The sequence below is a fragment of the Somniosus microcephalus genome, chromosome 11 (assembly GCF_052327205.1).
Source record: "Somniosus microcephalus isolate GS21.2 chromosome 11, FLI_Smic_1.0, whole genome shotgun sequence".
NCBI lineage: Eukaryota > Metazoa > Chordata > Chondrichthyes > Squaliformes > Somniosidae > Somniosus > Somniosus microcephalus.
This window is the reverse complement of record NC_140997.1, coordinates 196,385,603-196,401,506: the sequence shown is the minus strand read 5'-3', so window position 1 is coordinate 196,401,506 and position 15,904 is coordinate 196,385,603. Positions and strand designations below refer to the sequence as shown.

Here is a 15,904-nt window from a genome sequence, read left to right as displayed (position 1 = left end):
TCTATGCTTGGATGTGTTAGATTCCACTGTAGACTATTTCCATTTACTAAGCTCAGAATGTCAGAATGCACCTTCTTTCAATTTGTTGTAACTTTGATTCATGAATCTACTGTAGCATAGGTTAATGGCAAAACATTTGAAGATTTACTTTTACTGTTCCTGTAGTTGGAATTGTCTGAAACTTGAGCTTGACATTTACGTATATTGATCTACACTTAACAAAGTGGCATCTGTGCAGGTCAAATATTGTAATTATTACTGGTGTCAATTACAGGCACACATTGTACTAGTCTCTTGCAAGTATGACAAGTGAATCTTTGCATCTGAAATGTTGCAATTCTTACTTATTTTGTAATATATTGGGAGCGGTTGGGGCAGTTAAATCTTTTTAATTATCCGAGAGAGAACGCAAAGGTGTTAACTTAAAGAGAAATCCTGGAAGGACTATATCATCATTCAAGAAGGGAAGGGAAGTCTGCTAATAAAAAGGTTTACACTTAAATATGGTTCATAAACAGGAGCTCTTTAGTGCCAATAAGCCCTTTGTAGAAATGTTGGTGAAAAGAATGAAAGCTGTCTGTTTAATAGTTTCTTATGTCTAGTGTAAAACCCATTCTCTAGCCCAATGGATCAATCTTTTTGTTTAATTTCTTGTAGGTGAGTTTAAGTTGATCATTTAGTTTCTGGAATATTTTATAATTTCTATTAACTATACTTAATTATACTTTCTACCTCAAAACATGTAGGACGCATGGATATAAATGTAAGACATTATTTAATACCTGTGACTGGTTTGCCAAGAAAATGCCTATATTCTGAGTGCTTTTGTTCAATACTTGTAATGTGTGCTACTCAATGAAATGACATCAGTGGCAAATAAAAATTAATTTTAATCACACCTGTGCCTAATTGAGGTGGAGAAAAAGAGAGACCACAGGGAAGAAACGTAATAAATGCTGAGTAACGGCATGCAATATCCTTTAGAGATGGCTGGATTTGTATTGGAAAGTCCAATTACCTAGTTCCCCTTGTGACACAAGCCTTGCTACAATGGAATTGAATTCAAAATAATTCTATAACTATAAGAAAAAGCTTTTACTGCACTACCTATTGGAGTTGCATGTAGTGGTGAATGTTTAAGGAAATGATACGATAAATCTACAGTTAAATAACGTGTTCTTTTGTTTTTGTTGTAGGTCATTTGTGATCCAGCAGATTCCAAGCAGTAACCTCTTTATGGTAGTTGTCGATGCCAGCTGCGAATGCACTATTGGACCAATTACAATGGACCCTATAGAAATAATGTATATCCTTTAAAGTAGTCAGTGGATTATCTGTTTTAAAAAATTCTTGATTTTGTGAATGCAAGTTTTCCAGTCAGCAGAAGTATTAAAGCAGATGCATAATAAAAACTCCTCAAAATATAATCTGTACCTATACGTCACATTGCATATGTAACTTGGCAGCAGTCATGGCTGTTACTTAGTTATTTTGGAAGACACCCAAGCAGGAATGGATCAGTCCTCTAGTTGTTTCATGTCAAATTTATTCTGTTTCATTTAAATTTAATTAGAGTGAGTTATTATTTTCCCCTGTGTGGATACAGCTCCATTTGTACTATGCTTTAGGAATTTCAGTATCACTGGAGAGCAGATTTTCCTGTTTCTCTGCCGAGAACTATTGGATTACCTGGGTGCAGTGAATACAAAAAAAATCATGCAGGGAGGACTTGGCAGAGCCCACCCAGGCTTTCCAGCATGTGTCTGGGAGTCCTGCTCCACTGTACTTCTGCCGGTTGGAGCACAGGCCCCAGATTTTCAGATCATCAGTGTTTGAAACTAATAAATAGTGGAAACTAATAAAGCTCTAATTTAACAGCATCTCAGCTGATAATATAATTCATAAGAGCAAAGGTTAAACAATTCATGGAAATCATCTGAATCTTGATACTAAAGCCTACAAATTAATATTGACAATATTTGCAGATTTACACTTAATGCATTCGAATGACATTTGCCTGTCAGCTATTTTAACAGGCCATTTATTTTAAATGGGTGAATGCCCCCACTACAATATAGGATAAAGGAACATCATATGAATGTGCTAATTATTCATTCATTCATTCATTAATACTGCTAAAAGTAGTTTCTAAACTTAAATTTATAGCCTTATTATTCATTTATTTCACCCACTATTAAAAAATTTAATTGGGTGAAATAAGTGAATAATAGTATAATATTTGCTTGTACTCAAAGAATAATAGTCACGTCAACTGTACAATCTCTGAGCTCTGTACAGATCAGAAATGTATCACAGGACATACCCACACTATTTGGCTCAATACCACACTGGACATTGCCATTGCCCACTAAATTGTCAGGATTACTCGTTTTTTTGCCATTTTTATAATAAAATGAATAAGAAAAGAAGACCCAAGTCTGAATTTGGGAAACCCTCTGATGCAATCTGTGTGTGAACACAAGTTCTGTACTCCTAACTAAAAAGCAGTCTCAAAATCTGGGTTTAATTACACACCAAGGGGGAGAAATTCGGTTGGTTAGCGCCTCCCGTTAAAGTCTGGCTAATGAAGTAGTGCCGGGACGAGGCGAATCCAGAGCCGCACGCCAAATCCAGTCGCCCCTTAGCACCGCCGCTAACAGCGCCTGGGGCTTTAGCGCCAAGCAGATCGTGACGTCAGTGAGCGTACAACGCTCGCTCAGCGCCCGATCTGCCAAATTGATTATCAGCCCCTGTCTTAGCGCCTCGCCCCCGACAGCGACAGGGAGAGGAGGCTTGAAGCAGGCGGATGGCGGCTCCAGGGGCGCGATTTAAAGGGATCAGCCACAGCTGTCAGGTTAGTGCTGTTTCACAATCGTAAACTGACAAGGAAGCAGTGAGAGAGTTTAATTCAGTCACTTAAAGGTTCTTTAGTATCAGGAATGTTGTGGCTACTAAAAATTTGTTACATTTATTCTGACAAAATTTCAAAGTGCTACACATCATTACATTAATGGGGCAGTACTGGCACTCGCCCTCCAGGATCTACTGCGGAGGGAGCGCAGGCAACGAGAAAGGTTGGAACATGTGGCCAGAGGGAGGAGTAGAGCCATCAGGGCTCTCCACAGGAGGCCTTACCCTCCGAGGGTATTCCAAGACCACTTCTACCTCCAATTAAGTGAGGAGCAGTGCATTAGAAAGCTCCATTTCACCAAGGATGTGGTCACCGAACTCTGCCCGACGAACAGGCAGTCAGACCCGTCGGCCTGGGATAGCGAGTAAGATCGGTCAGAGAGAGAGATCAGGGTCAAGGTCAGCATTTATTGCTCATCACTATTTGCCCTGAGAAGGTGGCGGTGAAACCAAATGGCTTGCTCAGCCACTTCAGAAGGCTATTTCGAGTCAACTGTGGGACTGGAGTCGCGTATAGGCCAGACCAAGTAAGAACAGCAGGTTTCCTTCCCTGAAAGCCATTAGTGAACCACTGAGGTTTTTACAATAAACCAGTAGCTTCATGATCACTTTTTTAATGAGATCATATATTTATTTCCAGATTTTCTTTAACTGAATTCAAATTCTCAAACTGTTAGGATGAGATTTTAACTCATGTTCTCCGGATTATTAGCCTAGTAACATAATTACTAAACTACCAGACTGTGTTACTATTCTGTATTATTACACATAAATTCACAAATTGAGACAATTTAAAAGAGATCATACTAACATATGCGTGTTAATGTTGGGTGCATACCTACTGGTCACTACAATACTCCCTGCTACTAGTGAGGAACTTACCTGTCCACAATCTGTCCTCATTTTCTTGGATCTTTTCTAAATTTGAGACCTACCATGATTTTCCAATCAGTTTAGCTGCACTGCAGTCAAAAACATGCATTCAAATATAGTAATTAAAAAATATATTTGAAACTGACATCCCTGTGTGTTTGAAATCTTATTCCTTAACTGCAGTGAACATAATGAATCCCTGAAATGTGATCATCTCAGATCTCAGAAAATCAGAAGACGTCCGGACTCCTGTCATCCATTCCATGCTGAAGTAAGCAATTATATTTAAAACAGATTATTCAAATTACATCATATAATTATTTTAGGAACTAGTTAACCTGTTGTTCCCACACCAGAACAGGGAACTTTTTTTTCTTTCAATAGATACTTATATAATATAATAATACATATAAAGGAAGACTTTTCTATAATAGGAATAGAAATGATTACATGTGTGCTGCTGCCAATTATGTTGGTACAATGAATTGTCATTTTTTATTTCATTACACAATAGGAGCAACATTAAGTGTTATCATTTTAAATGGAATATTGTAATGAAATAGTTTTTCGTGTTGTCTACTGACAAATCAGAGGGATATAATCTTCAAGAAGTGACTTCAGTGGGCAGACCACTTTCGAATGAAATATCCTGTGGCTTGTAAGCTTTCAATGAAGATCACTGCCTGCTGAGGAACCCACTTCTTTCGTATGGTAGTAGCAAGGCAATTTTTAAAAAAAAATTTGTTTATGGGATCTGGGGATCGCTGGCAAGGCCAGCATTTATTGCCCATCCCTACTTGCCCTTGAGAACGTGGTACTGAGCCGCCTTCTTGAACCGCTGCAGTCCGTGTGGTGAAGGTACTTCCACAGTGCTGTTAGGTAGGGAGTTCCAGGATTTTGACCCAGCGACGATGAAGGATCGGCGATATACTTCTAAGTCAGGATGGTGTGTGACTTGGAGGGGAACTTGGAGGTGGTGGTGTTTCCATGCGCCTGTTGCCCTCGTCCTTCTAGGTGGACGAGGTCGCAGGTTTGGGAGGTGCAGCCAAAGAAGGCTTGGTGAATTGCTGCAGTGCATCTTGTAGATGGTACACACTGCAGCCAAGGTACGCCAGTGGTGGAGGGAGTGAATGGTTAAGGTGGTGGATGGAGTGCCAATCAAACAGGCTGCTTTGTCCTGGATGGTGTCGAACTTCTTGAGTGTTGTTGGAGCTGCACTCATCCAGGCAAGTGGAGAGTATTCCATCACACTCCTTACTTGTGCCTTGTAGATGGTGGAGAGGCTTTGGGGAGTCAGGAGGTGAGACACTCGCCGCAGAATACCTAGCCTCTGACCTGCTCTTGTTGCCACAGTATTTATGTGGCTGGTCCAGTTAAGTTTCTGGTCAATGGTGACCCCCCAGGATGTTGATGGTGGGAGATTCGGTGATGGTAATGCTGTTGAATGTCAAGGAGAGGTGGTTGGACTCTCACTTGTTGGAGATAGTCATTGCTTGGCACTTGTGTGGCGCTGTAACGGTACTACCGGGTGTCCCTTACTCATGTTACATAATTCCCTTTAACTTACCTATGTTTGTACATACAGTTTACCTGTACGGGCCGTTGCCCCTTTAAGAGCGCGACCTAACGCAATGACGTCACGTCGCGCATCACGTGACTCACCCAGGCGCAAGCCGGCCCAGCTCGGCCTCCCGCTCCCGCGGCAATCGCCGGCCCGGTTCGGCCTCCCGCTCCCGCGTCGGTCGCCAGCCCGTTTCGGCCTGCCGCCAGCCCGGTTCGGCCTCCCGTTCTCAACTTCGGCCGCAACGGCCAGCTGCAGTGCCGGGTAAACACGCTGATGTCGTCATGCACATCATGTGACCGCCCTAAGCGCGGGCAAACGCGATGACGTCACGACGCAAGTCACGTGACGCCCCAAGCGCGGGAAACGCGAGCAACGCGATGACGTCACGATGCAAACGCGATGACGTCATCGCACAAACCTCCAGACTGCCTAGTCAGTCCTTGTGGCGTCCCCATTGGGGAAAGACCTGTTCCAAGATTCTCCTGCATTATTCTTTGTTGGTTTCTGTACTTCGTCAAATCCTTCATTGAAGAACTTTTGGATTGTTTCTCCTGAGTCGACCTCAGTGATTTGGTTAGGAATACACCTATTCCTACATTGGTGACCCAACGACGTGAGGACGGGAATTCATCAAAACCTACATTGGTGACCCCGTATCCGTGAACGTTTTTCGCGGAAGAAACACACAGCCTGAACCTCGTCTTCACAGAAGATGACCGACGTGCACAGCCGAATTCGTCCAACACCTACATTGGTGACCCTGTTTCCGTGAACGTTTTCCACGGAAGCAGCGCATCGCCTGAACCCCGTCTCTGTGAACACTTTCGCAGAAGAAGAGCACAGCGAACAACAACCGACGAACAACAACTGACGAACACCAATTCCTACATTGGCGACCCCGCCTTTGTGAACGTATTCGCAAAGGAAGCGCAGCCTGGAGGTGAGCCGTTTTTCACGAACGTAACGCAGCCGGACCCCGATTTTTGTGAACGATTTTCACAAAAGAAGCACGCCATGGAAGCATCAGCCGTTTTGCTGTCGCTACCGCAATACAGGGAGCAGCAACCGCCCTTGTGCTTTCCAGGTAGAAGCCCCGTTCGCCAAGAACATCAAGGCAGCGCAGACCACGCACCTGCTTACGGTCTCCGTATTCGACATTTCTACCGCCACACGGATCGTCCGCCTCCACGACATCTCCCAACGCAACAGCAAGTATACATCCCTCCAAGCGCGGGTTCTGCAGGTTTTCGGGCCCACAAGATCGGAGCGCGCCCCCGCGGAGATGCCATGAGGACTCGCTCCTCACGAATCGCGAGGACGCACTCTTCGCGACCCACGAGGACCCATCCCTCGCGAACCACAAGGACCCAACCCTCGCGAACCACGAGGCCGCACTCCTCGCGACCCACGAGGACCCATCCCTCGCGAAACACGAGGACCCATCCCTCGCAAATCACGAGGACCCATCCCTCATGAAACACGAAGACTCATTCCCCGCCGACGACACACCAGCCCATCAGCCTGCTGATTGTGTTTTCTACCACTCATTTCAGCGCGAAAGCGAAGCGTTGCCGCCCTCCCGGCAGTTTTCTACTTAAATCAACAACAACTCGAAGTGTTGCCACCCTCCCGGCAGTGTTCCCGCTAAAGCAACAACAACTCGAAGCGTTACCGCCCTTTCTAAAGTGTTCCCCTCAACGAACGCAAACATCTACTGACGCTGCAAACATCGATGATGGGTCCAACGGGCATCCCGCGGCCGCGATTGGCTACGCGAAAGTTGCTGTCATCACTGATCAACGCAGCAACGGTTCACTCACTTCTGTGTTACCGTTTTAGCACTACGGCACACACCGTGCCGTGCGTTCCAGACTGCTGAAGAGTTCGCTCACCTGTCGGCAAGTTCACGGAACTCGCCCGCCAAGTCCTCCTGGATCGCCCGTTCGGCGTTCCTACAGATTTCGTCAGACTGGGGACTTTTTCCAACATCAACAGAGCTATGGTCCGTGTATGCCCAACCTGCCAGTCAGCTGTTTCGCCCCGGCGCCCGCTTCGAACCACGGGCTGCAGAGGTCACACGTCGCCACGGTCTTTCGCGTGGCTGAATGCGTTTTGTTCGCCATGACACCATGATCCTTCACACGGCTGGATACGTATTATTCGCCACGACGCACGCAAGGATACGCTCACGACCAGCACCTTTCGACCTCGCCCGCCAAGTCCAGACAGCACGACCGCCGAGATCACCGACCACCCATCGTCGTTGCAGCACATCAGTTACGATTGTCCGCCTGACCACCAGCCACCCAACAGTCTCCGTCTCGAGACTGCAGGAGTCGTTCAGACTGGCTCGTCGGACTACCTCACCTTTGTCGTTCATTAAAGCGAATTCTGGGGGGGCGCATGTAGACATCGTCCAGGTCTTGTTGCATGCAGGCATGGACTGCTTCATTATCTGAGGAGTTGTGAATGGCATTGAACACTGTGCAGTCATCAGCGAACATCCCCATTTCTGACCTTCTGTTGGAGGGAAGGTCATCGATGAAGCAGCTGAAGATGGTTGGGCCTAGGACTCAAATGTCAATATCTAAGTTGGATATCCAGGCCAAGGCTTCCGGTGTAAAGCGTGGATATCTTGTAGGTTGCCTGTGAATTTCCTCTGAGGGCAGTGTGCAATGATGTGCTCCAGGGTCTGATTAGGAGCTCCACAGTTGCATAATGGGGATGCTTTAATCTTCCATCTATGGAGAAGGTGGCAGCATCTACCATGACCAGTTCTGAGGCAGTTGGTGGTTGTCCACTGTTTGCGAGCAAGATTTGATACTTCAGATTGTACTGTGGGGTCCTCTATAAGGAATCCATGCCGTAGATCACAGTTCTTCCAAGCATTTCGCCATTGGTCATCAAAGCTGAGGGGAGATCACTGAAGGGCTTTGGTGACGATCCAAAATGGCCTTCTAGATTTGAGACGGGTTGGTAGTAGGTTGTTCAAGTCGACCTGGATTGGCATGTCTTTGCTGGTGTAGCGGTTGTGTTCTCTGGAGACTGCATATTCAATTCAATTCAATTCTATTTTATTTGTCATATATGCAGCAGACATGTGTACTGCACAATGAAATGTTGATTTTTACGAGACCTCCCAACATTGGAATAAATATGGCATAACAATGATAAAAATACTAATAGAAATACAGTAATAATAAATAAAACAACAGTAATAAATAATAATAAGTTATTCGTTCATGAGTCTTATGGCCTGGGGGTAGAAGCTGTTTCGAAACCTGCTGGTACGAGACTGTATGCTTCGGTATCTCTTACCGGACGGGAGCAGGGCAAAGAGGTTGTGGCTGGGGTGGCTCGCGTCTTTAATGATTCTCAGGGCCTTCCTCCGGCACCTCTCGGGGTAGATATCCTGCACAGCAGGTAGTTTAATTCCTATAGTGTGTTGTGCAGCTTTCACCACCATCTGTAGAGCCTTGCGGTCTGTGGCGGTGCAGTTGCCATACCAGGTAGTGATGCAGCTGGACAGGATACTCTCGATGGTGCACCGGTAGAAGTTGGTGAGAATCTGGGGGGCCATTCCAAATTTCTTCAGTCTCCTGAGGAAGAACAGGCGTTGGCATGCCTTCTTGGTTACGACGTCGATGTGATGGGACCCCGTTAAGTCCTCCGTAATGAATACACCCAGGAATTTGAAGCTGCTGACCCTCTCCACCTCAGCCCCTTCGATGTAGATTGGGGTGTGTCCCTCCCCCTGCCGCTTCCTGTAGTCCATGATCATCGCCTTTGTTTTGCTGATGTTGAGGGAGAGGTTGTTGTACTTGCACCATTCTGCTAGGGCTCTTACCTCCTCCCTGTAGCCTGTCTCGTCGCCATCTGTGATCAGGCCTACAACGGTAGTGTCATCAGCAAACTTGATGATGGAGTTGGAGTTGTGCATCGCCACGCAATCGTGAGTAAACAGGAAGTACAGAAGGGGGCTGAGCACGTGTTGGTGTGCTGGTGCGATGTTTACAGGCATGGGCAGCCAAGGTGTTGGTGTCGATAAAAGCACCGGTGATAATTCTCATAGTAGAATTCAGCTGGACATCAACGGATTTGACGTGGACTTGATAGCCATGCTGGAGAACAGTACTCCGCTGTAGAGTACACCAGGGCGAGTGCTGCCGTACGGCGGGTTTGAGCATCTGCTCCCGATGTGGATCCGGCGACTTTCTGGAACAAGTTGACCTAACTCTTTCGTTTCTTCCCAAGGTTCCGGAGATGTTGTCTATATGACAGGGTGCAATCAAGCATGACTCCTAAATAGGAGGGTTTTTTGGCATGGTTTACCTCTGCACCACAATAAGAGACTTTCAAAGTTTGGCTTGCTTGATGGGTGTTGAGGTGGAATGTTGAGGTGACGGTCTTTTGCAGGTTTGGCCAAAGTCACCATCGGCGGAAGTAGGCCTCTATCCTCTGTAAATCACTGGTTAGGGTCTCTTCGGTGATGGACAGATTCATGTTTTGCGTGGCCAAGGCAATGTCATCAGCGTATACAAACTTGCGGGACTCTGTTTTGGACAGGTCACTGGTGTAAAGGTTGAATAACATGGGTACCAGGACAGAACCCTGTGGGAGTCCGTTGTTCAATGTCCTATATCTGCTCTTCTGGGTGCCAGAGTACACACCGGAGCGTCAGTTGCCAAGCATAGAGTTGAGAAGATGGATCGTTATTCTGCAGGGTAAAATGGTGGAGAGCTTGAAAAGCAGTCCATACTTCCATACTGTGTCATACGCCGCTGACAGGTCCACGAGTGCTACGGTGGTCTTGAGCTGGCGCTGGAAGCCTACTTCGATGTGCGTTGTTAAAGCTACCACTTGGTCGCAGCAGTTACGGCCGCTCCAGAAGCCCGCTTGTTCCGTAAGGATGGTTGGCTCGATGATGGGGGCTAGTCTGTGGAGCAGTAGCCTCTCCAGCACTTTATAACAAGTGCAAAGTAAGGAGATCAGGCGTTAGCTGGAGGCTTCACAAGCATTCTTTCCCTGCTTCAGGGGGGCAATTATTTTAGTCTACCTCCAAATAAGGAACCCACTGAGCTTACTTAGTGCGGCCGAAGTGCTGGTGAATTAACATAGCAAAAATCTATTCCATCCTCGCTGTTTCCAGCAAAATCATAAATGTGTGCTAAAAAATGTTTTCATTAGAAATATGGATCAGAGGAAATCATCCCACTATGTTTACAATGCCACTAACACATAGCAACCAAAGGAAATCTTCCCCTTCAGATTTATCACTCTCAAAAGCTGTCGATACATATATATTATATTTCTGGACTAGAATCATGAATATTTGTATCTCTAAAACAGTCACATGAGATGAAATAGTTTTACCATCAGCTTGTGATGTACTGGAAGTAACCATCATGTTGAAGAGGTTACTTCATGCTGTGAGTGGGCTAAGTTAACTGTGACCTCTAATGCCCAATAAATGTTATTATCTGCTAAGGCTCTCAATGATCTGAGGCTGAAACCAATGCTTAAAGATATAATAAAGCAAATGATGTACCTTACTGGGTTTTTTCTGGTTAAAATTCTAAGATAATAGTTCTCAGTTTATGGAAATATAAAATAGGAGAGGTAGCAGTAGAGCATTAGACTGAACCCAGGTGGAAACAAGACTGATGCCGGCGGAGGCAGCGCAGCGCAACGAGCAGCAGCAGCAGCCACGACGACCCGCTAGAGCATGTCGGCCGGCAGCTCCTCGGCGGGAAGGCATTCCGACTGGGAGGAGGGGAGCCGAGCATGGCGACCAGAAGCCGGACCGTGAGCGGGAGAAGCAGGCCCCGGGCCGTCGGACCGTGGAGACGGTGAGGAGGAGGCCGCGGCGACCGGAGCATTTACATCCCGACGATGTGTTCGGCGAGTCGGGCGGAGGCAGCGCAGCGCAACGAGCAGCAGCAGCAGCCATGACGACCTGCTACAGCACGTCGGCCGGCAGCTCCTTGGCGGGAAGCTCGCAGTCCGACTGGGAGGAGGGGAGCCGGGCATGGTGGCCAGAGGTCGGATCATGAGCGGGAGAAGCAGGCCACCACACGTGGAGCCGGCAACAGTGAGGAGGAGGCCGCGGTGACGAGGAGGACGGAGCGGCTGAGGGACATCGTGCTCCCACTGCCACTGGATGCCATTGAATTGACTTTCTGAACATGGCGCTGTAAGAATAGCTGACATGTCCCTACGGGGAGTAAGCATTCCATTGTACTAGTTACATATGGCAAATAAAATTGAATTGAATTGAATTGAACAACTTGCATTTATAGAGCACCTTTAATGTAGTAACACGTCCCAAGGCACTTCACAGGAGCCACAATCAGACAAAAATTGACAGTGAGCCAAAGCAGGAACTGTTAGGATGGGTGACTAATAGTTTGGTCAAAGAGGTCGGTCTTAAGGAATGTCTTAAAGGAGGAGATCGAGATGAAAAGGCAGCGAGATTTAGGCAGGGAATTCCAGTGCATAGGGCCAGCTAGGAGAGCATTGGAATAGTCGATTCTTAAGGTAACAAAAGCATGGATGAAGGTTTCAGTAACAGATAGGCTGAGGCAGGCAATGTTACAGAGGTGGAAGTAGGTGGTCAATTTTACGTGTTGTCAACATTTGTAAAAACAACTCCCAAGGCACTTCACAGAGCCTTAAACAGAAAATAGATGACAGGCCAGAGAAGGAGATATTAGGAGGAGTGACCAAAAGCTTGGGCAGAGAGACAGGTTTAGGGAGGAAATTACAGAGCATGGGGCCTAGGAGGCTGAAGGCACGGCCGTCAATGGTGGGGCGAAGGAAGGATGAGAATTTTAATTTGAATTGTTGGGGGACCGGGAACCAACGTAGGTCAATGAGGACAGGTACGATGGGTGAGTGGGATTTGGTGCGGGGATAGGCTTTGAACAGCAGGGTTTTGGATAAGGTGAAGTTTACAGACAGTGGCGGATGGTAGGCCAGCCAGCAGACTGTTGGAATAGTCGGGACTGGAGATAACAAAGGCATGGAAAAAGGTTTCAGCAGCAGATGGGCTGAAGCAGGCAATGTTAGAGGTGGAACTACGCTGTCTTTGTGATGGAGAGGATGTGGGGTCAGAAACTCAGCTCGGGTTCACGTAGGACCTTTGGTAATCACATTAATAATAGCGTTAATATTAACCATTAATAATAACAAATTCTTGTCCTGTACCTATGTCATTATTTTCATTAAATGCTTTATATCCTTAAATTAACTTTAATCATTTTCAGGAAAATGCAAGAGAGTGTGGAGGTGTACTGGGCCTAGGACCTTGCCTTGCAATTCTGCTGCTGCCGCTCATCGTCTCATTGTCTCAGAGGTGACAGAAACTCTAGTATTAGAATTCTGGCATGCTGAATCCATGGGAAGAATCATAAACTGAATGACACAGTTTAGAGGAAATGCCAAGCAGTGGAAAACCCCTTCTACATTACACAAAACATTAGAAACGGAAACTGTTGGTGGAACCATGCTGAAGATAAATATCAGAACAGAAGTAGGTAAAAGATTTGCAACTTATGCAAAACATATACAGGTATTGTCATTATGGTAACCATAAACTGTGAGACTAAAAATTCACTTTGCAGACATCATTGGTGATTGATTGTTTTGAGCCTTGCCTTATCCTTAAGAGATTGGACCTGTTTGTGTACGTTTTTAAATAAATGATCTTTTGAAAACAACAGGTTTGATGTAGCATGGAGTACCTTTTGTTGTGTCAATTGTTAACTCTATGTTCCATAGATGCATCTTTTTTTATTTCTCTATATCATTTGTACATGACTTTAATATAAAGGAAACTAGTTAGTAGTTGTTTCTGTACACAGACTGTTTACAGTGCTAAAATATTGTCAATTAGTTGCTGAAATCCTGATATAGAAATAGATATGGAATGCAAAATAACCTTTTCAACAGACTTTTAAATTCAAAAATAAATTATATAATTGCCGCATCAACCAATGTTTTAATTGAAATGCTCCTTTGTTAAAATTAGCAAATTGTTTTATTGTAGGCCTTCATTTCCACATATCAAAAGCTGGGAATATTGTAGCAAGAATTATTCTTAGTTAACCTTAAAAAGTGTTCTTTGCAGCTTTCCAAATATGCACGTTTTGTATGATATGCCCAGTGATGCTGAATATTATAAAAGAGGAATATTGGAGAAATGTATGAATGTGCGTAGAATATTTGATCATTCACATTACTCTGAATAAAGAGAAACATTGTAATGTTGTTGTATTTTCATTTTAATACAGAAACGCTACTGCATTCCCGCAAGGAATAATTCAAAACATTCAACTAACAGAATCACAAGTCAGGGTATAGGTAGATACTCTGAATTTCTCTATTTGAAGGACACCTACTACATTCACGTGGTGCATCAACGACATCAACCTATGCTAAATTTATCTGTTCTGTATGTAAAGTCTTAGCAACTCTAAACTGATTTGTTTAAATAATATAGCGATAGACTACATTTTAAGCTAATTTATCCAGATTGTGAAAATACATAAATTAAAGTTTTATGGTGCATCCTGATTTTAATGTACTAGTTGTGGTGATGTGGAACTGCTGTTGATACTTTGCAAAAAGATATCTAAACATCTAGCACATATAAATGCTGTAACAGATACTAATCTAAAGAGGATTTTAAGTTTAAAATTAAATAATTGATTAATTAAAAAAAATATTCTATTGCAGAAAAATCTATTTTTAAAAAGTTATGAATGTGATCATATTTGTGTGTATCAGCATCTTTATATGTGTGAGAGTGAGATTGAATGTGCCTGTATCTAACTTCAGTTCTCTGTTGGAGGTGAGAAAAAGGGTCGAGAGAGCTGTATAGATAGAGACATACAAAGAGAAGGAGAAAGAAACTGCATGAGGCTCACAGAGAGAGTAGTTGAGAGGACACAGAAATTTTAAAAAACTTACAGAAAGAGGGAGCGAGAAAGAGGAAGATAAAATGAGATAAAGAGAAATGACAACAAAAGAAAATGCATGAGACCCACAGAAAGAGAGGGAAAGAATGAAAGGCAAACAGAAAGAAAGAGAGATATAGAAAAAAATAGAATTGAAGATGAGCAGTCAGTGTTTCTTCCATCCTTGAGCAACACCACAGGAAATCAACTACAGTAGTTATCAAATATTTTTAAAGCATTTAGAGCACTGGCTGCTATAAATGGTTTTTTTTTTAAAGTTCTACAGCGATGACATATATGTTGGGATGGCATCACATTATCAATTATGCAATCCTGACTAAACTGGGGCTGCACATGCCCATGGTGGAGCATGTAAAATCCGCGCCTCAATAATACACGGACTTCGGGAGAACAGTTTAACAGGTACTTTACTGAACAGGAGGCAGCGTCAGACTGAAAATACAAAAGCCTGCTAGGGCCTTTTATACACGGGTGGTCACTGCCGGTACTGCAGTCTAAGACCAGTTATTCCCTTAAAGGTACATACACAACAATTCCTCCCCTTTTAGATAAACAGTACATAACATTCATTTAACAACTAAATAATAACTAATTACAATTACAATTTTCTCGGTACTATATACATCAACTGAAATAGTCATTTACAAGTTCAGTCTTTGAGGAGGCTTCCTGATCCTGACTGGATAGCGCCTTTCTCGAGTATCCTGTTCTGGCAGTGGAGTCAATTCTGGCTCATTGTCATTGGTTGGTTCGTCATTGGTTGGTTCGTCAGCTTCCAATACCCCTGCTTCTGAGGTAGACGCAATCTGTACTTTGGGCTCATTACCAGGTGCACATGCTTGTGGTATAGGTTTGGCTTGTTCCTGTGACTCTAGAATCTGGTCAGCATGGCGTCTCACGATGCTCTCTCCAACGTCCACTGTGTACATTAGTGGTCCCTGCTGTGTGCATATCGTTCCTGGCTGCCATTTTTCTGTTCGGTAGTCGCGGGCCAAGACTGGTTGCCCTATCTTGAAGCTCCTGGTTGGCTTCTCATTCATGTGCTGGAACTGCTTATCCTCAACATCTCGTCTTATGTTTGGTTTGAGCAAATCCAAGCGACATCTTAGTCTCCGGTTGAAAAACAGTACGGCTGGCGTTTGGTTGGTTACTGCATGTGTCGCATTCCGGTAAGCAAACAAGAAGTTATCCACCTTGTGTTGCAGTGGTATGTCGTCATTATACATTGCTTTTATGGCCTTTTTAAAGGTCTGAACAAACCTCTCAGCCAACCCATTTGTGGCTGGATGATATGGGGCAGATGTGTAATGTTTCACCCCATTATTCTTCAGGAACCTCCGGAAATCCTCAGACACAAACTGTGGGCCATTGTCGGAACAAATCTGTTCTGGCAACCCATTCCTGGCGAAGATGGTCCTTAGGACTGCAATAGTTTTCTCCGTGGTGGTGGAGGACATTTTAATGACCTCTGGCCATTTCGAATGGGCGTCCACAGCGATTAGAAACATTGAGTCCATAAATGGACCAGTGAAATCGATGTGTACCCGTTGCCATGGAGATGAGGGCCACTCCCATGGAT

The 15,904-nt window shown here is 44.6% G+C and overlaps 1 protein-coding gene across 1 annotated transcript in view; it reads left to right on the top strand.

Annotated features, from left to right (window-relative positions):
* cacna2d3a (calcium channel, voltage-dependent, alpha 2/delta subunit 3a) overlaps positions 1 to 13,611 on the top strand; it is a 1,196,772-nt gene extending 1,183,161 nt beyond the window's left edge. The window contains exons 35-37 of the mRNA XM_086001643.1: positions 1,197 to 1,304; positions 3,967 to 4,054; positions 12,613 to 13,611. Coding sequence (XP_085857769.1) covers positions 1,197 to 1,304; positions 3,967 to 4,054; positions 12,613 to 12,705 — 289 coding nt within the window. The 3' untranslated portion in view covers positions 12,706 to 13,611. The remainder of the gene's footprint in view (positions 1 to 1,196; positions 1,305 to 3,966; positions 4,055 to 12,612) is intronic.
* The last annotated feature ends 2,293 nt before the right edge of the window (positions 13,612 to 15,904 follow it).